At 42.1% G+C, this 23,397-nt stretch overlaps 1 protein-coding gene across 6 annotated transcripts in view; it reads left to right on the top strand.

The window, feature by feature from the left end:
- The window catches only part of PHF14 (PHD finger protein 14), a 791,087-nt gene that overhangs the window by 476,161 nt on the left and 291,529 nt on the right, over positions 1 to 23,397 (top strand). For all 6 annotated transcript variants that reach the window (XM_069211832.1, XM_069211834.1, XM_069211833.1 and 3 more), the window contains exon 18: positions 10,904 to 11,021. In XM_069211832.1, the coding sequence (XP_069067933.1) occupies positions 10,904 to 11,021 (118 nt within the window). The remainder of the gene's footprint in view (positions 1 to 10,903; positions 11,022 to 23,397) is intronic.

The raw sequence follows: 23,397 nt of genomic DNA, 5'->3' as shown, positions 1-23,397 counted from the left end.
TAAATGAGGACTCAACTGGAATGTTTGTTCTTCCCCCAATTTGTTTGGGGGGGGGGGGGGGGGGTGGGTCACCTCTGTTTTTGGTCCTCTTCTTTCCCAGTGGGTGCCAGCAGGTGTTCTGCTTTCAAATTCATTGTACATCTTCCATTGGAATTGTCCTTATTATTCCACGTTATTACGTACTTTTTGATTATCTACTATGCGGAGAGCACCCTATGTCGCCCTAATGGTGCACCTATTCCATTTCTGATTTTCTCATGGAATGCTATATTCTCTTTGTGCATTGGCCCACATGTTTTGGCTTGACCGTATGCCACAGTATTTGTCGTCTCCATGGACATAGTAGGCCTCATTCTTATTATATGTATCCCTCCTTTTTATATATATATATATATATATATATATATATATATATATATATATATATATCCGGATTCTAACTGTTTTTTCTTACCATTCCACTCCAGTTATACGACAAGGTCAGCGTGTTCACTCCTTTCTTCACCCCACCCTGTTCTGTGCAGGTTCTGGGCTTCATTTTTCAGAGTATGGGTTCTTGTCTTCATTAAAGACTGCTGGCCTTGCCTTCCCAGGTTGTTTCTGTCCCTTCCCTTTCTTTTTGTGTGACCTTGGTCGTCTTTTCTCCACTTTGTTCCAGCATTTTGTGTGCAGAATTCCTGTCCTAGCACTTACTTCATCCTTCCTTGTTGGCTACATGACAGTAGTTTTGTCTCTTCCTTTTGGTGGCCATTTTCCCTCTCTACCCACATTTTGTTTTGTTGCACAGAGCAGTATTCCCTATGTATGCATTTGCATTGACCTTGCAAATCCTTGCAGGTCCAATGTTCAAATCCCATTCTGGGAGTCAATTTCAACTTCAACTTTACTCTTTTCTTTGGTTCTACCTTCCGCAATTCTGTTCCACCTGCTGGCCTACTCTTTGCCATTATCTTGGCCCTCTATAATTGCCATTGATGAGAAAACTGTGCATGGCGGGGGCACGAGATATAATTGCCTTAGGGCACGAATTATAGTTACTTGAAATAACTCCAATGTGACATATGTTTACTGCCCTTTCAGTGGAATTACTAACTAGCCCAAAAATGGTTAAACCTTTGTAAGCTGCCTTGATTGATGATTCTGTTTTATTGCTTTATGGGAGTACCTTTCAGAGGAGGAACTATCATTCTTTAAAGAGATTGAGCTAATCTTAACAGATCATCTTTCATATTCCCAGAATACAAGAAAGGTATCTCAGTACCTCATTACTTAGTTGGGTTAGTTTCTAAATATGGTAATATCAAGGTCTCCTATTACTATTGTGTTACGATTGGCTGGTGCTGGCTGCATCATAGCATCTTTTTTTGTTATGGTGGGCAGAGGAGTTAGGGCGGTTGGCAAGGGCAACAGGGACAATGGAGGGAGGACGGAGGACAGGTGTCAAGGGCAACATGAGCAAAAGGTTGAGGGCAGGTGGGGGAACAAGGACACCAGAGGGACAGTGGCCTGTAGGGGGCAACAGGGACAATAGAGGTACGGTTGGGGGGGGGGCATCACAGACAAAGGAGGGAAAGTTGATTGCAGGGCACCATGACCGCAGGCAGAGGTGGGCTGGCAGGAGGAAGGAATATGGAGGGAGAGAAGTACATGAGGGAGACAGCTGAAAAAGACGCATTCTGGCAGAATGTGCAAACATAAGGAAAAAATAGTGCCTAAAAAATGAGCTGGAAAGGACATAAGTAATGCGCCCATACTCCAGTGGATGGACAAAATACAAAGAGTAAAGCAGCCCACGGCAGCTGACCAATAGAAACATGCAAATGAGAGTGACAATGAAGCCAACCAATGGTAAGCAATGGGTGGCTTCTGAGCCCACTGATAGAAAACAATATGTCTTGTAAGAGAACAGTGCATGCACTGACTTGGACGAGACCTAAAAAGATGAGTGTCACATGGTCTACACTCTAATTACTGTTATGTAACATATTTCTGTTTTTGTTTCTGATGATGCACATCATCATTGTATCAATATTTAACAATATAGATTACACTCAAACAATTTTTCTGACAGAAGCTGTAAGAAAACTGCCTCATATCTCTGTGAAGAAGCTCAGTTTTCTAAAAACAGAGATGGTGAACTTAGGAGTGGACGCCTAAATCTAATAACAGGACATTTGACATGAGGCAAGGGGTTCCATCAAGTAACCTTTTACCAAAAGTGTTGCATTTGCAAGCTGTGCCAGGTGCTAAACCTAATTGTGATTTACCTTTCCTCCCCCCCCTACTACCCCTGCCCCCAAAAAAGTCTTTACATATCCATCAAGGTTGACCTCACTTTTGCCCCCACAATTACAATGTGCAGATCATCCATATCCATGTCTGCCTAAAAACGTAATCCATATGTTTTAAATATTAAAGGGTGTGGTACTGAACCTGTTGATTGGATTGAAGTTGAGGGACCGTGTCTGAGTTAAGAAGGCTGCACTGTGACTTATTGTGCATTTCCCCAGTGTTGTATTGTATTAGATTTTATCCAGTAGCCTTGAAGAATTTGCCCAGCAAAGATCACTTGAGCTTTTAACACATTGTCCAGAGATCCTGTAAAACAGAAGTTGAGGAACCTTTCTTGGGAGTTAGAATATTGACAGTGCAGGCCACCATCTTTTGAAACAAACTACTTCCTCACGCAGGAAACCAATAAGAATATCAAAGATTCAGGATGTGACTATTCCTGGGGTCTGATTTGGATGTTTTGTTGGTAATTGGTCCGCCACTTTTTCGACAGAAACCCTGTCCGATGGCTTGGCGGTCTGCCCTCCCGATTTAGATGTTGGCAGTCCCATAGACTTTAACTCACTGAGTCCCGCCGACTCCGCCAGGGATTCCCATTAGCCACGACAGTGCCATAGGAAATTGTGCCTGACAGCAGGGTCCCAACCACACTTATCGCCGTGCAGAATTGGATGTGCCTTACCGCTAAGCAAAATGTGGCTGTCTGACCTCCACTTTTGAGTTGGCGGATTTTGAGGTGGTGGGTGAAAACCCACCTTTTTCCCCCCCTTATTCCACTTCTGTATCTGGCTGGACATGGCTGGCCGACACCCTCTGTTGCTGCTGCCATTTGCCATGGAGAAAACACGACCCCCACACCCGTAACAGGATATGAAGGTAGAGAACCTGCTTTGGCTGTGTACGTTGGCTGGTCACTGCACATGAGCTTGGGACCACTGCAGACATATACATGTCACAGTAATTATTCAAAATTACTGACACATGCTTTTGTCAGGGACACAAGTGGGTCAGACACGGACAGAGACCCACTGGTACACAACACAACAGACCACACACATACACAACTGTCGTTTTGGTGTGGTATTCATTGACAAATTAATGCTGGCACCACAATGATGGTACAAACATACTTGTCAACTGTGTCCATGTTTGCACATTGCAAGAGGACCTGTACTGGTCATGTTGTGCTTCACGTTGTGTGTTTGTGTGTGACTCAATACATGTATGTGGTGTGCATTGTAATTGGCTGGGTGAGGTGGAGGGAGCTACAATGGGTGATGTGCCTGTGTCAGTATGTGTGCCACTTGCATATGGCATTGATATTGTGTGTTGTTTTGTTGCATGCAACATTCAGGTGTGTTGTTGTGTGGCGGTCGTTGTTGTGATGTGTGTAGTTGTGATGTTGTGTAGGTATGTTTGTGTGGATAAGTGTGCAGTTGTGTTGGTTGTTGTGGTTGTGTGTGGGTGTTGTATCAATATTGTATGTTGTGTCATGGATGTACGTCAGTGTGTGTTTGCTGCATGCTCGTGTTGGGGTGGAATGGCAATAGAGAATGGTGTGTATGATATGTGTTGTGTGTGATTCAAGGGGACACATATGGCAAAGGAACAGTGTGTTTGTGAAAGAGACTTACCTGTATTCCATAGCCAGTGCCATTGTCCAATGTCCATTGGGTCCACCGATATCCTCCCTCCATCAGCAAACCACCGCCAGTACACGGCCTGCAGGACTGTTAGATCTAAATACGGCGGGTGGAACACCATTGACTTTATGGCCTTCTTGCGTCTGCCGCAGCTGCGGTTTGCAGTTACACCGCTAAGATCTCAATCAGGCTCTAAGTCACCGACCTTCATGTCCTTTCTGCAAAAGTGTTTGATTATTATACAGTGCTACACACTGGTGAAAGTATGCTCAATAAATTATACTTAACCTTGTCATTTGCTCTTATAAAATGCAAAGCTAGGAAATGGGTAATGTAGTAGTGCACATAAAAGTAGAACAGAGGACAGCTAACTATTGTGTAATGAACATAAGCATAGGAGATGGGTAGAATTTAAAGATAATGTACTTAACCAAATTCAGGAAAACAATAGAGATGGCGTTGTTATGCTAGGTTGCTCAACGATGTATCTCCTTGTTATTCGTGGATCAGGGACTCCTTGAAATATTGCGATTTCAGATTATATAGATTATTTTTAAGTGTAGGAATAATATGATCAGTGATGCTTTAAAAGATGGTATTCCAGAGTATGAATGCTTCCCTAGAGAATGATTGTATTCCTTTTTGTCTTTCATGATTTCTAGTCTGGTACTGTTTTGGCCTAGTCTCCAGTTGCCTTCTGTGATAATTAGATATACAAGGTAGTACACTTTGTTTCTTTGTAGATGATGCAGCAGATTTACGATGATGGAGCCCTGTAAGTGCAGCCAGTGGTGGTCACTCAGGATGGGTTGATGGGGACATATTTATTTAGTATTTGGTTCAGGTAGCAGTGTGCAATATTATCTTGAAAGGACGTGGGTATGGAGTGGAGGACTCTGTCACCGTATAGGTGAGAGAGGGAAAAGGTTTGTGTGGTGGTTGTGAAGTCCAGATTAAGCAGGCGTGGTGGGGTTCTGTGACTCAAAAGATCTGACTCTGCAATTTAACTGTTGAAATAAATATTGCTATCAGTGATAATGTACAAGGGATTTTAAATTAAATTGCCGACGGCTTAGTTTTGATCCATCTAGCTTCATGCTTAGGAGTCAATCTTTGATTTGGACTTCTTCAAAACTGTTGATCGGGAGAATAACAGCAGCAAAACAGTTTTCCCCAAGTTATTTGAATAGGAGCAAATAATGAGATGCAGTGTAGATAGTGAAACTAAAAAGAAAAAGGGAGCACATTGCCTTGCATTCAAGCGGAAAATAGCCCCAAGGCATCATGGTAAATGCAGTCATTTAAATATAAATAGCGAGAATTTTTCAAAAAATGATTCCCCCTAAGTAGGTGCAGCACGTGCTGTATGGCTGTAGAAAGTCTTTCACCTAAGGTAGGTGCAGCGAGTGCTGTACCTCTGGACACGTGTTTCTGGCTTTCGCCCGTCATCAGCAGAGAGCGTATGTAACTGAAGGGGTCGCTTGGAATGCCGCCAAATGTCTTCTCAGGTTTTTGTACCACTCAGTAGGCGCACAGGTGCATCTCCAGTGCTCATCAGCAAGAGGCTCATGGGAGCCGTCATTTAGACATCGAAAAAGAAAAAGGGAGCACACTGCCTTGCATTCAAGCGGAAAATAGCCCCAAGGCATCATGGTAAATGCACTCATTTAAATATAAATAGCGAGAATTTTTCAAAAAATGATTACCCCTAAGTAGGTGCAGCACATGCTGTATCGCTGTAGAAAGTCTTTCACCTAAGGTAGGTGCAGAGAGTGCCGTATCTCTGGACACGTGTTACTGGCTTTCGGCCTTCATCAGCAGAGAGCGTATGTAACTGAAGGGGTCGCTTGAAATGCCGCCAAATGTCTTCACAGGTTTTTGTACCACTCAGTAGGCGCACAGGTGCATCGCCAGTGCTCGTCAGCAAGAGGCTCATGGAAGCAGTCATTTAGACATCCAAAAAGAAAAAGGGAGCACACTGCCTTGCATTCAGGCGGAAAATAGCCCCAAGGCATCATGGTAAATGCAGTCATTTAAATATAAATAGCAAGAATTTTTCAAAAAATGATTCCCCCTAAGTAGGTGCAGCACGTGCTGTATCGCTGTAGAAAGTCTTTCACCTAAGGTAGGTGCAGCGAGTGCCGTATCTCTGGACATGTGTTTCTGGCTTTAGGCCGTCATCAGCAGAGAGCGTATGTAACTGAAGGGGTCGCTTGAAATGCCGCCAAACGTCTTCACAGGTTTTTGTACCACTCAGTAGGCGCACAGGTGCATCGCCAGTGCTCGTCAGCAAGAGGCTCATGGGAGCCATCATTTAGACATCGAAAAAGAAAAAGGGAGCACACTGCCTTGCATTCAAGCGGAAAATAGCCCCAAGGCATCATGGTAAATGTAGTCATTTAAATATAAATAGCGAGAATTTTTCAAAAAATGATTCCCCCTAAGTAGGTGCAGCATGTGCTGTATCGCTGTAGAAAGTCTTTCACCTAAGGTAGGTGCAGCGAGTGCCGTATCTCTGGACACGTGTTTCTGGCTTTCGGCCGTCATCAGCAGAGAGCAAATGTAACTGAAGGGGTCGCTTGAAATGCCGCCAACTAGTTTGGGATATATATAACTGAACACAGCACAGCAACATGTTGATACCATAACACCAAAAACAACATAACATCATTAAAATGTGGCAAAGCATAACAAAAACAGAATGCAATATAGCCAAAGTACAACACATCACATTGCAGTATTGCAGCGGAACAAAACTACCAAACTCATCGCCACTACAAGACAATGCCATACAACAAATACACACTTTCTTGTCACACGTTTCCACCTCCAGAAACTTGCTATCATAATATAGTGGTAAAAGGTGGTGTGCACCGAGCACTGCCTCATCTTACCACCGAGGACATCAAATAGCGCCAGTCAAAAATGTTTGATCTGGTTCTCTGTGGGTGCTGCAGTGGTGGCACCTAGTGCTTCAGGGGGTTGGTATCCTACACTCTCTTATGTGCATCCAGCAAATTAAAATAATAATAAAGTCATGCCTTCGGTAAACTTCTATTCTCTAGCTTGCACTATACTACTAATCGAACCCTGAGGTCCTCTCACCAATTTACTTAAATCACCCCTTTTCAGAATGAAATGAGAGGCGGTCAATCGTTCACGGTCTTGGGAGCTAGGTCCTGGAATTCTCTCCCGAGCCACTTAAGGCTTATTAACTCGGAAGCTGCATTTAGAAAACTGCTTAAGGCTTGGATCTTTGGTATCCCAGATTTCCTCTGCTACTCCCTTATCCTGTGATTCTTTACCACTTGTTATCTGGGGATCCCGTTGCTCCTTCCACTCATCATTCAGGTTTTCTGTCCGTTTCAGCGGCAGGATGCTCCCACGGGAGTGACAGTTGTGCTATGCAAGTAACCAATTCAATTCAATAAAACCTCAGTTAATTCGGCATCCGTTGGAAAGTGGCTTGTGGTTACAGATACTAGTCAGTCAAATGCTGATTTGTCAGTTAAGGTAGATATTTGATTACGTCGGTACTCTTCAGCAAATGTGGCAAACCACTACTTTGCAAAGCCAGGGAAGGACAACATATTAGAAAATTCGGGAATGTAAAGTGCCATAGGGTAATGCTGTGATTGAAACAATTTATGTTGCGATCTGAATAACATTTCTTTTTTTATTTTCCCAGTGGTTCATGTGATAGTATTAAATGGGTAACTGCTTTTTCTCGCACGTTTGCTAATATTTCTCTGATTTACTTGGTTTCATGGAAGGGACAACGTGTTCTACCTTTCCCCGTGTCCGTGTAGACATTTGTGCACTGACCTGGAAACAAGTCGGGGAGTGAGAGATTTCTGCTGCTTCTGAAGCAATGTTCTTTGAAGTTTTATTTAAAGATTGGCTTATTAATGCTGTGTTTTGGGGGCTTCTAGGTAATTACTTTTTTACAGCAGTAGAGGAGTGTTGCCATCTCCTGAATGCCAAACAGCCTATTTTTTTACCGCCCGAGCCAGCTCTTTGTGAATTTACATGACATGGAATTTTAAAAAACATAATGCTCCAGGTGGCCGCCCTCTGCATTCCCCACTCCGCCAGGTAAGTACCGGCCGTTTTCCCCCGTGCTCGCCCCGCCGTCTGCAGGCCAGCTGATAAGACTCCCTCCTGCGCCGCCAGACGCTCCGGAATAAAATTGGACAAGTGTTGTGGGCTTTGTAATAAAATGAAGCTGACCTCCCTACGCCGTTACCTCGTTTATCTGATTTACATTGTGGAATCGGGATCGTGAGTATTGATTAGAACATAATTAGTTAATTATGAAGAGTAAAAGCTGTTTCATGTGGGGCTGAAACGCGACAGGCTGACTTGCTTAAAACATTTCCAAGGGCACAGGCAAGAGGAGATCACTTTATTACAGACACAAGCAGTCACTTTCATAGTATGTAACTATCCCAGCAGCCATCCAGCCTATAAGAGTGTATTTTATCTTATATTTTACTTTCTCATGTGAAGCATATTGATGTATTCCAATTTGTCACCTTTTAACTGTTTCAAAGAATATCTCCTACATTATATCCTTAGACGTCTCTTCTATGAATCCGTGGTATCATTTACGTGCGGAACATTTACAGCTAAAGTGGTCTTTACAGTTCTTCCCTTGCAACTTGAAGAGCACCAAGATTAATTTCGCGCGTTTTAATAGAAGGATGTGGCATTAAATCCACATCCATTAAATGTGTATTCTTTCAAAATATCAGAAGGTCATTTAGTTTCTTCCAGTGAAACTCACTGCATATTGTAATAGCGTAGAGTTCTCTGTCCTTCAATGCAAAGAATGCAGCACAGTTTAACAAAGCGTATCGTAGAATAAATTGTGGTTGTAAACCCACCATGCTAGACAAGGTGAGGGAGCAGAACTCTAGCACCATAGTCGACATTTCTAAATTGTTTACCATGGAAAGATTTTTTTTTTAAAGAAAATTAGTAACGACTTTCCTTCATCCATTAAGTGCGCTGTAAAGGATTTTAAAATGGTCCTGCCACACTGACCTTAATGCCCCTTTATACACTTTTTACCACTGATAAAACCGCAGTTTCAGTAGTACAATGAAAGCTTTAAGGATTTCAAGTGTTCTGGGATGGTCTTCACAGATTGATTTTACAACTGCATATTTAACTCCACAGCAAACACTTATTTCCGCCACGCCCTCCATTGCTTCACCACAACCTAATAGAATGTGGAAATTCTTAATAGAATGTGGAAAGGAAGAGTATAGGCTTAAGTTTCTGAACTGCCATTTCGAATTTTCCTTAACTCCACTTCTGTTTTGTAGTCTTATAAGACATGCTGGCGCTTAACAAAAAAACTACATACATTCTTAGTCCAAGCTCCTTGAAACATCCTGCTGTCTTGTGTTCCATGCGTCCAATGGAACTCACTTCCCTTGGAGATCTAAATGCAGTACCGTGGCTGTGGGTTCCTCTCCAGGCAGTTGGCTCACTCTTCCCTCCCTGCTAGGATTAATCTAATAAACCTCTTTTCAGGATTAATTTTAAAATACCTGGATCCATTTCACTCCTATTTTTGCTAGTGAATGCATGCGTGTGATGAGCACCCATCTTACTATTGGGATTATCCTAAGCCAATGTCTAGAAAGTCCCTTAATTTTACAAAACAGACCATCTCATATTTGTTTTATTTTAAATCATTTTTATTACATTTTCGACAAGAGGGCAGTGGTACACATGCAATATATTTCTTGAGATATAGGCATTAATCTTAGTATCACAGATACCCATCATGTATAATCGGTCTAAAAAGTTGGAAGAAGTAAAAAAAAAAAAAAAAAAAAAAACGAGAACAGGAGATGTTCCAAGACGCACATTAAATACTGTGTTATGACATTTTGTACACATTGGGTAGCAATTGACACAATCGATGGAATCAGGAACGAGTCCTGATGCAATAAATAAACATGAGCTAGGTCACAGCTGAAAACTGTGAAAATATATTTTGGCTATGTTGAGACAGTATAAATACATTTTGTACACCAGTCATGGTAAAATAGGTACGGAGTGAGTAGGTGATGTTGGCTAGATTCTTATATTCATGGTGGTTTAGATATCTGTTGGTGTGTCAAATTTGCTTAACAAGCCTCTTATTTTATCAGTGTCGTCAGAAGCATTCAGCATTATCTTATCTGCACTGCAGATGTAGCACACCCAAGTCCACCAAGAGTGAGCATATATTTTTGGGGCTAATTTCAAGCTAGAAAGTTTTATATTGGTTCCAAAAGCCAGGAAGAGATCAAGTAGTAAATTTTCATCTCTAAACTTATCCAACCATAAACAAGTTATGGAATGGATCTACTCATATCGATACAAGCTCAACAGATAATTTTGAGCCCATTTCTCAGAAACATGTTTCCTAATAATATGACTACATGAAACCTTGAAAATTTAGTTTGCTTGAGAAAATTAATAGTTATCTGAATATTTTACCAGATATGATCAGTGGTAAGTTGAACATAACACACTTTAAGATATAACTTGATAGTGTATATTCTTCACCACGTTCTGTGTTTGACGAAATTGAATAAAAAAATAAATGAACTACTAGAATATTTAAATTTTCATCTTTGATAAAATGTCTCATCAACTTTTTTTAAATTGTAACCAATTATCAATCAACATTATCATAATTTAGCTTGAACGAGACAGTGTACAAATGCTGACTTTTAATCAAATGAGAAAATTATAACTATTTTAACACTAGGAGTTCATTGCAGGTTCTAATTTTTCAGTGTTTTCTTCCGATTTACAACATTGTTTTCAATTTGTTTGGAAAGAGTTGCCAGGTTTTATTTTGTAATATCAAAACCTTGTCAATCCCAAAAACGCGTTCTTTGCAAGAATAACATCAAAGAATCAATCTGATTGCAAAGTTTAACTCATGCCTATTTCTTTTCAAGCTGTGATGAGTGCCTGCTCTGTTACCATTTTGGCTGTCTGGACCCTCCCTTGAAAAAGTCTCCTAAACAGACAGGTTATGGATGGATTTGCCAGGAATGTGATTCCTCATCTTCTAAGGTAAGTGCCGTGGAACTGTACTGAGTAAGATTAGATCTACAACATCTGTTTCAAATCTCTATTGTGTTATTATGATGAACTTAGCGTGAATCAAATGTTGGGTTGCCATTACTTTTTAATATCCTTGGATCTATTGTTCTGTGAGTTATGTTGCTTCTACTAATCTCTAGGACTTCCCTGACATACTGTATCATAAGATGTGCCGCTGCTTCCATTCTAGCTCTATACATTATCAGACATTGTGGAGCGGTATGGCTGAGAGCAACAACTTTATTTAAAATACTACCTCAGTAAACTTCTTAAAAACAGTGTGTATTTATAACAGCAGTAAACTACATCATGTGAGGGTGTTGTATTTGCACATTACCTTATTGTATGATAAATGGATGGGCAACTTTAAAACATAGAACGTTAAGAGGGGTTGGGTTCTAGGGTTCTCATGTTCTATGACTGCGTTGAGTTCTCTCTAGGGGCAGTTCTATGCTGACTGGAAAGGGATCACTAACTGCATTGATCTGTGTTCAAATAATGTACCTTGTTCAACTTCAATAGGACTTGTGGAGTTGAATCATTACATTGTTGATGATCTCCAGCCACCAGAACACCCTTTGATGAGTGATAAACAGAAAAGGAGTTGGTGTACTATGTAAGATATTTAAGCTATATTTAAGTGAGAATTTCATATGTGCGAGTGAAGATACAGGGGGAAAATAGCAACAAAGAATGCAGTGAGTAATTGGCTAGAAGTTTACAGCATTATAAATTTGTACTGATCTTGCTGTAGAAGCATTGCAACCCGCATTGGCAGTTGGAATCATGTGGGAGTCAGCATATTTGGATGGTATTGCGTGATTACGATGAGGAGCGCACCCGCTCAAATAAAAGTCTTGAGGAATCCCTGGTGCTTCGTGGCAGTCCGAAGAAATCGGTTGTGGCACCCACCGCCTGTAAAAACATAGGCAGGACCACACAACAAGCTCAAACTACTATAGAAATCAAAGTGCAGGCATATCCAAAGAACAAGTCCAACTTGTCATAAAAAGTGACGTTGTGCAAGGTTTGTTGGTGGCCATCTTAAAGAGTTGGGCAGTTTCTCAGGGCCGATATCAAGAATAAGGCGTAACTGTGAACATTGATGTCAGTGTAGCGCAAATGTCTACGCTGAGGATGGTGCGCTGCAAAACACAATTAACAACATTCAACACAATGATGGGCACACTGTTGTGAGTGCTTACTACGGTGAAAGGGATACCTGCACAAAAGGTAATTGAAGTTATGTATTAAGTCTTTACTAATGAACATTACTATAACCATATTTTGGGGATAAACTATATGGTGATAGGCACACCTTAAGATTTTGTGCCTGCACCTACATCGTGATTGTGTTGATTATTTATCTACAACGTTGATGAGCACATCTTAAGACACAGTGACTGTACCTGGATTGTGCTTACACTTTTTGAACACCTACAGCAGTGATAGGCACACTGCTGTAGGTCTAAATATACATTATACTATGTATCGTGTGTAAACAGAAGAATAATTAGGGAGTGTTATTTATAACGGAAGCAGCGATTATACCTCCACCGTTATTCTTTGCAGAAGCTGGTACTACACCAATTGAGTAGAAGGAGAGGGTGGCAATATTTGAAAACTATATTGATGCTGTAGATGGGAGAGAGTTTAGAGCAGCAAGGAAGAAAGCATTGATATTAGGCAAAGAGTGGCAGCCTATCTTTAAGTACTTGCCAGTAGCTGTGGAAAATAATGGACAACCTATAAGCAATGTATATCTAGAAGCCAAGGCGAGGTTGGAGAAAAGATTTTCCAAAGAAACGAACATCGTTATGTGCAAACATTGGTTTTATACCCAACCACAGAAGAGTGATGAAACAGTAGACCGATTTGTGGCAAAATAGCGTGAATTGTCTGTAAAGTGTCAATTTGGAGTTATGAGGAACGAAATGATACGAGACCAATTAATTGTACAATGTAGGAATAAAAAGATACAGGAAAGGTTGTGGGCAGCAAAAATCCATTTTTGCAGGATGCTATTGAAATAGCAAAGTTAGTTAAACAGTCAGATTAGTGCATGAAAGAAACGGAAAAAAAGACAGTGGCGTCAATCATTCAATCAAGTACTTGTAAAGCGCGGCTATACACCCATTAGGGTTTCAGGGCGCGGGGGGCAGTAAGTGAAGGTCAGAGGGGATCAGGTGAAGAGCCAAGTTTTGAGGTCCTTTCTGAATTGAGAAGGCGTGGGAGATCTTCTGAGGTGGATCAGGAGGGAGTTCCAGGTCTTGGTGGTGTGGTGGGAGAAGGACCGTCCTCCGTCTGTGGCCTTCCGGATGCGTGGGATGGTGGCGAGGGCGACGTCGTCAGAGCAGAGGTGCCTGGTGGGCTTGTAGAAGTGGAGTCTTTGGTTGAGGTATTCTGGTCCGGCGTTGTGGAGGGCTTTGTATGCTTGCGTAAAAAGTTTGAATGTAATTCTCTTGCCAGTTGGGTGTGAATGTATCATATATGGTGTAGGACTAATTAACGCTGCCAAAGTGTACTCTAAGCTGACCAAGAAGGGAGGATTTGGAAAAAACAAATATGAGCCTCAAAGTGAGTACTTTTAAACAGGCTGAGGGTTGCAAGCAATTTGGAAGGATGTGTACCAGGTGAGGGGGACATTTATATAATGCTGACTTCAAAAACCGCTTTGTTTTCAGAAGAGTGTAGGCATTGTGGTAAAAAAAAAAGTTCACTTTGCCCGTATGTGCAAGATGAACAACACATACAAAATAGCAGCAGTGCAAGGAAGATCTGGAAGTGGAAGGAGCTTGGATTTTGTCTGTATCAGAAAGTCAGGGGGGCAAAGATAGACGGTGTAGGCCTAAGGCTGTATTCACTATTAGGGGGACAGAAGTCCAGTTGATGGTGGACTCAGGATCTTTATAAACTATAATTCCGAAAGCAGTGTTCATGCACCATTGGCCAAAAGTGAATTTGCTACCCAAAAATATCAATCCTGGAGGATATCAGGGAGAAAAAATAGATATTATAGGAAACATGTTAACCAACATTCGATTTAATGAAAGATGTGTGAAAGGAAAAGTCTACGTAGCTGAAAGTGGACCACTGATATTAGGGTGGGAACACCAGTATGATTTCCATTTGATTATTAATCCCAGAGCACCAAATCAGATTATGGTGGTTGATGAAGTAACAGTGAAAGAGACTGTGAAGGGTGCATACAAAATGTTTTCAAATGACATAGGTGAAGTGAAGCACTATAATCATAAAATAATAGTCAGATTCCATACCAGTTAGACTTAAGGTGCGCAAAGTACCCATCATTGCAAGACAGGCAGTGAAACGGATGTTGGAGGAGATGGTGGAGCAAGGAACTGTTGAACCAAATGAAACATCTAGTTGGATAACACTTGTTGTGATTACAAGCAAATCTAATGGCAGTTTTAGGTTTTCTGTGGAGTTGCTCAGAGTAAATAAGACTATTGTGGTGGATACCTACCCCCTTCTCAACATCAATGAGCTAGTATTGTTATTGAAAGGGGGCAATTGTTTCCAAAATTGGATCTGAGGAATGTATACCATCAGATTAAACTTCACCGTGATTCCAAACATCTCACTGCATTCATCACGACAGAGGGTATATTCCAATTTAACAGTATGCCGTTTGGTCTCTCATTGGCGGCTAGTGTTTTTCAAAGGATGATGGACCAGATCCTAAGAGGAATTGATAGTGTGGTCTACTTTCAAGACAATATAGTTGTCTTTGGGAGAGACAATTGAAAGTTGTAACATGGTACTCAAACAAGTGTTGGACAGAATTGCAGAGGCAGGACTGGCATTTAGAAAGAAATATGTACGTTTTGTGTGGAGGAGGTGAAATACTTGGGATACACATTGTCAGCTTCAGGGGTCAGACAAAAAAGGGACTTGGTGGAAGCTGTACGAAAGGCACCTATCCCAACAATTGAGGTCCTTTCTTGAGCTCAGTTAATACTATGCAAAATGTATAAGAACTTTTCCATAAAAAACTGAGCACATAAAAATATTGTCAAGGAAAGGCTGCACATTTGTTTGGACAGAAGATCAACAAAAATCTTTTGAAAACATAAAGCATGACATTTGTTTGGTGAAAGTATTAATCCCATTTGATACTAAACTTGTGTCAATACTGACGATTGATGCTAGAGCTGTGGGGCTAGGCACTCCATTGCCCCAAATTCACAAAAATGGAGAAAGAACAGAAGCTTTTGCTTACTGTTCTTTGACGGACACTGAGAGGAATTATTCAGTCATAGAGAGGAAAGCATTGGCTACTATATGAGCAGCAGAATATTTCAGGATGTACTTATAGGGATTTTCTATGATCTTACGTGCAGATCACAAACCATTAACGAAGATTCTGTCCCCTGGAGGAGCTGGAAAGGGGTCTGTGAGGCTAGCCTGGTTGGCTGCTCGCCTACAAGACTTTCAGTACAAAATAGAATATATATACTGGTCTGGAGAAATGCCCAAGCCAATGGGTTGTCCAGATTGCAATTGCCTTGGCGACATGTAGACCAAGGAGAAGTTGAAACTTTTGATGAAGAAGGGGTCGTAGCATGTGTCTATGATGCAGTAGATGAAGCCAAGGAGCAATAGGAAAAGAAAGATGGTATGAAAGTATGGAAAAGGACGAAGTATTAAGACAAGTAGTAAACATGATTGTGAGAGGGAGTGGACGTGAGAGTACGCGGTCACCAGCTGTAAGGCCATATGTTAAGATAATAGATGAGTTGTCAGTATCGATGGTAAGCTTATTTCTAGGGATGAGAGATTTGTGCCACCAGAGAGATTTCAACTTTTCAAAATGGTGCATGAGGGCCATTTGGGGCAAGCACTTACAAAAAAAAAGATTATAATAACATTTTTGGTGGCCTGGTATCGATCAGATTGTGACTGAGTGGGTTGTGCGATGTGTGCATTGTAAAGGTGGAGAGAAAAGATTGAGAGTGGGTGAACAATTTGTCATGGGTGAGATAGAAGATCCAGGATTGCCATGGCATACAGTGTGATTAGACTTCATTGGACCAATGAATGGAGTGACAACTGAATTGGAATTTGCTCTTGTCATGGGAGATATATTTTCTAAATGGCTTGTAGTGGAATTATGAGGGGGATCACAACAAGGAATACCATTAAGGTGTTGGAAAATGTATTCAGGATGGAAGCTTATCCAGTGAAATTAATTACGGATAATGGTACTAAATTAACATCAGAGGAAATGACAAAGTATTTGAGTTTTTGTGAGATTACATATGTCGTACACATGCATTATATAACCCTCAAGTCAATGCAATGGTTGAGAGGGCAAACCATATGGTAAAAGGTGTGATACAAATGGCTGTGGAAAAAAGAAGTGATGTGAGAAAAATGGTATGTGATCCTGTTTGGGCAAATGGCACTACAGAGAGTGGGGGTTACAAAAGAAATTGTGTTTAATGTGATGAGGGGCCGCAAAGCGATTACAAAAATGTCACCAGCTGTATGAAAATGTTACTTGTGACCTGGACTGCCTTGATGTGTCTTGCCCTGAAAGTGTATGGTTTATGAAAACACCACTAAGGCCGATACCATATCCTGGGGAATGCTTTGAAAGTTGGTAGGTTAACAAAACAGTCCACATTTTAGTTAGACTGTGCAAGTTGTGAGACCTGCAAGTGAAGCAAAGAGGATTCTGGCTATGGTTATCTGTCAAAAACATATTTTTCCGCTGCATGCTGCACTTCTTGTTTCTTCACTTTCTGCACAAGCATTATCACTATTGCAGTTAATTCTTTAAACCTCTAATTGACTCATTCTGAAAACTTGCAATTTTTAAGCAGCATTATAGTATTTCATTGCTAGATGGATTAGCCCTATATCCTGAAACATTTGCGAAGTTCGCAGAATCAACCCTCTTGTTAGTTTCTCATGCATTATGTTAATCTTTTTTAAGTAGGTACTTTCTGGAAGAGACTTCTAATAGCCGATTCCTTACCTTAGAATATTCCCCAACCATCAGACTGGATCTGTAGAATCTTGAGTAGATCCTCTGCGCACCAGTAGGCAGCGCTGATTGCTTCTGGTTGACGTCTATGCTGAATGTGACATGCATGTAGCCTAAAAAGGCATGACTCCAGAGTGCTGATGTCAGTTTCTTTGTTTCCCCGCCGACAGTTGCAGATACAGAGAGCTACCTTGGTCACTTTTTGTTCATTTTTTTCTCAACTTTTGTCGAGGTGCTTTTTTTTTCTTGTTAGTGTGGTAGGGGCATGTCCCCTCCAAAACCAAGGGGTTTTAAACCTTGCGAGAGCTATCACAGATGGATGTCTGTGACTGATCCCCATTGGTCTATCTTTGGTGCTTGGGGTGGGGGGGGGGTCACAACTCCAAGTCTTGCTTTGACTGTTTGTTGATGCATCCAAAGACAATTTAAGAGCATGAAATAAAGCTCCTTGCCACACAGCAACTGAAGAGCCTGTATTGCTCCCAGTTTCTGGGGCGGTCTCTGTCCCACAGATGATCTGTGGCCCACTCCCGGAGCCAGTCCTGAGACCGGTCATCCTTGAAGTCCAATTAATCCGTAAAATCCAAGAAGAAGAATTTGAAGTGTTGGTCGACTTCACTGTGCCCCTCCAAGTTCCTGCAAAGGTTTAGGGGCATCCCCTTCCTTCCAAGCCCTGCTTCTACACTCCACCCGCGGAGCCGGCACCATCCCCTTCTCCGTGCCTCCCAGTGTTGCCTGAAGCTAGAGTGACTCCTGCCCAACTTAAGAAGTTTTATGAGGCCATAGCCTGTATCATTGGGCAACCAAATCTTTCTGGTGCACTTCCTATCTGCACTGAGCCGAAAGGTTTTCTACCAGGGTTACTGTCAGCGGGCCCTCCCCTGACACCAGTTTGACCTCTAGATCAGTCCCCTTGTCCAGGCCCACTCTGATTCCGAGCCCCATTCTAGCTCCACCACCCTAGCCGGAGTTTGGTCCCTTGACGCCTTTGGAAGAGAGAGAACCGTTTGCCTTTTTTGACTCCGAGAGGGCACCACAACAGCCTTGCTCCAAGACGAAACGGGCACTGTCTGGGCAACAACAACTCTCGGGCTTGCATACTGTGTCTCTACTCCTTGGTGGCTCTGATTTTTAGGAGGAAGCTGGGGTAGAGGGTCTTCGATCCCACTGAAAATCTCGATTAGTCCTTTCGTGAGGAAGCTGGTTGAGGAGTTGGGTGACGTCAGTGGGTTAGACACCTCTCCTGACTCGAGGCTGGTCTCTGCCTTTGGCCCAGCCACTGAGGCAAGTGCATCCTTTTGCATGGTAATGAGGAGGGAAGCTGAGGCCCTTGAACTCCAACTCCTATCAGTGGAGATTAAAACTAATGTTTTTACTAAAGTTCTTCAGCTGGTACCAACTAGTGTGGAGTTCCTGTTCCATTTAATGAAGTGCTTACGAATGGTCTCCTGGGGTCCTGGTCCAAACCCTGTTCTCAGGTCCCAGTCAGTTGCAAGCTTGCTGATGGTCACTGCCTGCGCTAAGGGACCCTGCATTTGTCATCTATCACACCACCCTGGAGAGTTTGGTGGTGCAGGCTTTGGTGGCCAAAGTCAACCCTTGTACTTTTCCTGCTACTCCCCCAGACAGAGCATCCAAAGGTTTGGAGACTTTTAGAAAGGGAATCTTCTCCTCCACCACTCTGGCCTTGTGGTTGGTTAATAGTGCTTCTTTGTTAGGCCGATTGCCCTTTGCTCTGTGGGATTTAGTGGTACAGGTGCTGCCCATACTCCCGGAGGAGGCTTGCATGATTGTCCTGCAAGCCACACTTGATGGATGGGACGTGATGAAGTTAGCCAACAGCTGTGGGCTGGGCACCAGTGAACCTCTCGGCAGAGGAATGGGCTCTACATTGGCTCTTCGGTGCCATACTTGGTTATGGTCAACTTGCTTTTCAGGGGATGTCTATGTGAGTCACATGGACATGCCGTTTGATGGCTCTTGCCTTTGTTGACAAGGCGGTTGCAACGGTGGCACATTTTCAAAACATTAGGGTCATGGCTCACTCTTTGGGCTTGTCCACTGCTCCCTGTCATCTGCATCTTTTTTTTTCCCCCTTTTGTTGTTACGGCATGGGGCCTCATTCCCGTCTCCAATATTGGGCATATCCGCAGGGCCAGCAGGCTTCCCAACCTTTGTGTGGCTGCTGTAGATGCCCCCCCATTACCCACCCTGAATTCTCAACCCTGTCCACAATCTTTGCCCCCGTCGACACCTTCCTGAAAAAAGGCAGGTTCCAGATGCTTACTTTTTGCCCAGGTCCTCTCTGCCTTAGACCCTGGGGACCAGATGGTAGCATTGGACCTGCAAGACACTTACTTCTTTTATGCCCCCATCTTGCAGGCTCACAGACCTTCAGCATACGCTGGGCTTGAAGCTTTTTTTTTACTTTACTGTCCTCCCCTTTGACCTTACAAGTGCACCTTGGGTGTTCATGAAAGTGATGGTGGAGATTCCTGCTACTTTTCAGAGATCTGGGTTCTGAGTCTTCCCCTGTCTTGATGGTTGTTTGCAGAAGGTGGGCTCTCCCCAGGCACCCTCCTCCACCTTAAGACGAACACCTACATTCTTTGGTGTTCACTAACAACATGCCAAAGTTGAACCCAACTCATTCCGTGAATGGGTGGCATTCTGGACTGATGTTTTCTACTTACCCTCCAGTACTGAGAGTGCAGGACATTTGGGCTATGATTCTGATTTTTCAGCCTCTGTCCTGGATTTCGGTGAGATTGACTCTGAGGCTGCCTGGCCTGATGGCCACCTGAATCACTCTGGAGAAGCACGCCGGATGGCATATGTGGGCTGTACAGTGGGATCTGAAGTCTCATTAGGGACAGTACCAGGAAAATCTCTCAGACCAGGTTCAGATTACAGAGGAGACTGCAAAAGATCTGCAATGATGTGTGTTGAACTGCGATTAGGTCAGAGGTGGTTACTCTCCCTTTACCACCCGGAGTTTGCACTGGTAACCAAAGCATTGCTTCTGGGATGGGATGGCCACCTGGGAGAGGTGGAGATCAGAGGACTCTTGTCTCCGTCAGAGACCCAGCTACACATCAAACCATTAAAACTGCTGGCTATCCACTTGGAGTTGAAAGCCTTCCTGCCATCCATCAGAGAGACATTTCTGAAAAGTATAAGCCTCTACTTTCTTGGCATTTGTAACAAGATTGTCAATTGATTGCTTGTCATACAGAAACAAATATTTTTTTTGTTAATAGTAGGCAACTTAGAATTGTTATCAGGATATATACAAAGACAGATATAGACACATTGGATCAAAGGGTGCTCAAAAAAACAACGCAGTGACGTTGAATAAGTGAAATAAAGTACATAAATGCTATACACAAGGCATATATACAAAGCTAGAAGCTGATATGATTGTAAATGTCAATGATACAACTCCAAAAGTCACAGTATGTTGTGAAAAATCTTAATTAAATTCAGTCCTCTAGCATATTTGTCAATATTCTGACCCTAATAAACATTATTTTGAAACAGGGTAATCAGCAGAACCAAAATCAAGGGAGCAATAATCTCAAGTAAAAAAAAAAAGTAGAGGTGTATAAATTACTCACCATCGTGTCACTTTCAAGATACCCCATCTTGTGTCACTTTTAGGGGGATTCAAGCAGGAGTAAGTACAAATGCAGCAAAAAACGTTGCTCTATAACTGACAACAGATCAATGGTAGCTGGCTTGCATTAGTTGCGAGCTGCGAGCTGAATGCGGTGTGTTCCAGAATTTTATTCCTGATTAAAAAAGAAATCTCAAAAAATTAGTTGTCTACAATAAACAAAAAACGGATTCATTTCTCTATGAAAAGCAATCAGTTGGTAGTCTTGTTACAATTTCCCAGGAATTAGAGGTTTATACTTCCTACACAGACCATTGACATATTTTATTTTTGTGTTGGCCCGGTTCCCAGGGTTATAAGGCTGCCCCTTTCATTTTGCATAGGTCCATGAAAAGGAGGCTGGTTCAGATGTTCAAACATCACCACCGCCATCTGCAACTGCAACAAATGAGGTACTTTAACGAATTGGAGCTGTGTGGGGTCATTGACACGGACGCTGTGTTAAGCGGCTATGGGCCTCTGGACGGAGGGCAAGTAAGAACAAACACACATTTTGATACTGCAGGTTATTTCTCATACAGATCTCATTATCTTTGAATTTGGTAGTCATTTTGTCGGAGGCTAATACTGTAAGGTGCAATTTCGGATTGACCAAGGGCACAATTACCAGTTGTTAAATTTGGCCAAATATGAATGAAGCCCAGAGTTGTCCAGATCTGTACAGCTCTTAATTAGGTTGATACTACTGTAGTTCATTGCTGTCGCAAGTAAGATATAGTCAATGTTCAAATCAGAGATATCAGTCAGGTATTTGTAACAACGGTCTTCAGCCACATCCACGGGTGCAAGCCAAAAAAAGCCCTATTTGTCTCAATCTACCTTTTTTATGATCCTGAGTTAAGTATTTCAGTGCAAGTGTGTCTGTTTATGAGTACCTTTTTTCCTAAGGGAGTTCAACTGGGCTATTCCAACTTATCAAGTTCATACTAAAAATGGGCCAGAAGACCGGCCTGTTTGGGACCGAGGTAATACTGGCCATTTGTTTTAATCCATGCCAATATGGGAAGATGGAAAAGCGGCTGAACAGTGAGTGGTGCAGTTAGTAGCCTCATTTTTAATGTCCCATGTGCTTGGAATTTGCAAAAAACAAACAAAGCTATGACCTCAGGAAAGAAAGCTAACAAGATGAGCAACAGAAGTTTAGGCATGTGCCATAGTTGGAGGTTATTAAAATGAATGCTCAAAGGGGAACCATGAGCCCCACATTTGGGAGCAGCCGGAAATAGCAGGCAAGACACCTGCCTGGGAGAAATACTGTTAGCTTGCATTGCTGTGTTAACTCAGAGCAGCTTGGCAAGGTGAGTAGAGTTCTGCATGCTGGAATAGTGAATAACATACCATTTCAATAAAAGAACAAGTGTTTCCCTGTCTCACGTTTGACAGATCAAATTCTTCAAGCTGGCGTGGGTGGTTGGAGTGTGGGGAACAGAGACTTTTGGGAGGATTCTGTGGGAAGGACCCAGTGTCAATACGCCATTTGTGTGAAACTTGGAACCCAAAATTAAGTGCACAAACTGTTTGCATCCGATTTCTAGTCTACCAACACTCAGAATGAGCCTGAGTCTAAAAAGCTTGATGAATCACAACAAATGTAATGACTGTGTATACGTTTTCCCAAGTCATATTATGTTAATCTGTGTCACTATATGTTAAATCTGCAAAAAAAAAAGCAGTTTTTTCCTCTTTGGCCTGTACCTGATGGCTTAGCGAGGAACATAGGACTAAAGAGAGTACAAGTATACACTTTTCCATGTTGAATAAAAGAACACTGATATTGAGGTTCTTTTCCTATGGCTATTATGGCATGTTCTAGTACGCCCAAACATATTCTGTGCGGCCTTGGTTGTAGCATGCAACACTTTGCATTTTATTTGCAAACTCTGAGGAATCTTTTTCTCGCCTCTTGTTTAGTATTATATCGTCTGTTGTCTTCCCAGGATTGGATTGCCATTGATCTGCAAGTGGTTTAAAATCAGTGAACAGAAACGCAGTGCCAGTCTGCCCTGGATTAATCAGATCTTTTCCTCAGGATCTGTCTTCCTTAAGGAGATCGAAAGATAGCCATTGGAAATTAGCTGTCCACTGTAGTTTGGACATCAAGCAATCTCTCTTCAATACCACTTAAGTACAATGGTCACTCTGTGAGTGAATAAAAATTGATATTGAATTTCTGTCAGCCTTCTAAACCAAAGGGGGGTTTTTACATCATTAACTGAAACGCTCTGTTAAATTCTCCTTCAGGATTTCACTGCAAAAAGGGTTATTTGGAGGTAACAGAAATGAGCTTTCAGTCCACGAATTCAAAATAACTATAAACAACCGCAAAATAGCCTCGCAGTCATTGCACTGATGGATTTATTCCTATTGAAATAACGGTGGAAGCTCGCCATTGATGACTGAATCATGACATTTATTTACCCCACACTACCCCAACAGAGTCTCCCCGTGTTTAGCTGTGCTTATGTTTGGCTTTGTTCTTTTGAGTTTTTAATAAAAGTTTATTTAAGTGATGCCACATTCTTGGGTATAGTTCTTTTCAAAATGGTGTTGATTATAGATTGAATTCTGTTCACGTCTTCAACTAGAAGTATTCGATTACACAATTGTCACATACTCCACGAGGAAGTCACTGCTTAAGGCAATATTTAGAAATACAA

The sequence above is a fragment of the Pleurodeles waltl genome, chromosome 10, assembly GCF_031143425.1.
Source record: "Pleurodeles waltl isolate 20211129_DDA chromosome 10, aPleWal1.hap1.20221129, whole genome shotgun sequence".
Lineage (NCBI taxonomy): Eukaryota > Metazoa > Chordata > Amphibia > Caudata > Salamandridae > Pleurodeles > Pleurodeles waltl.
The sequence above is the reverse complement of the archived record's forward strand: the minus strand, read 5'-3'. Positions and strand labels throughout refer to the sequence as shown.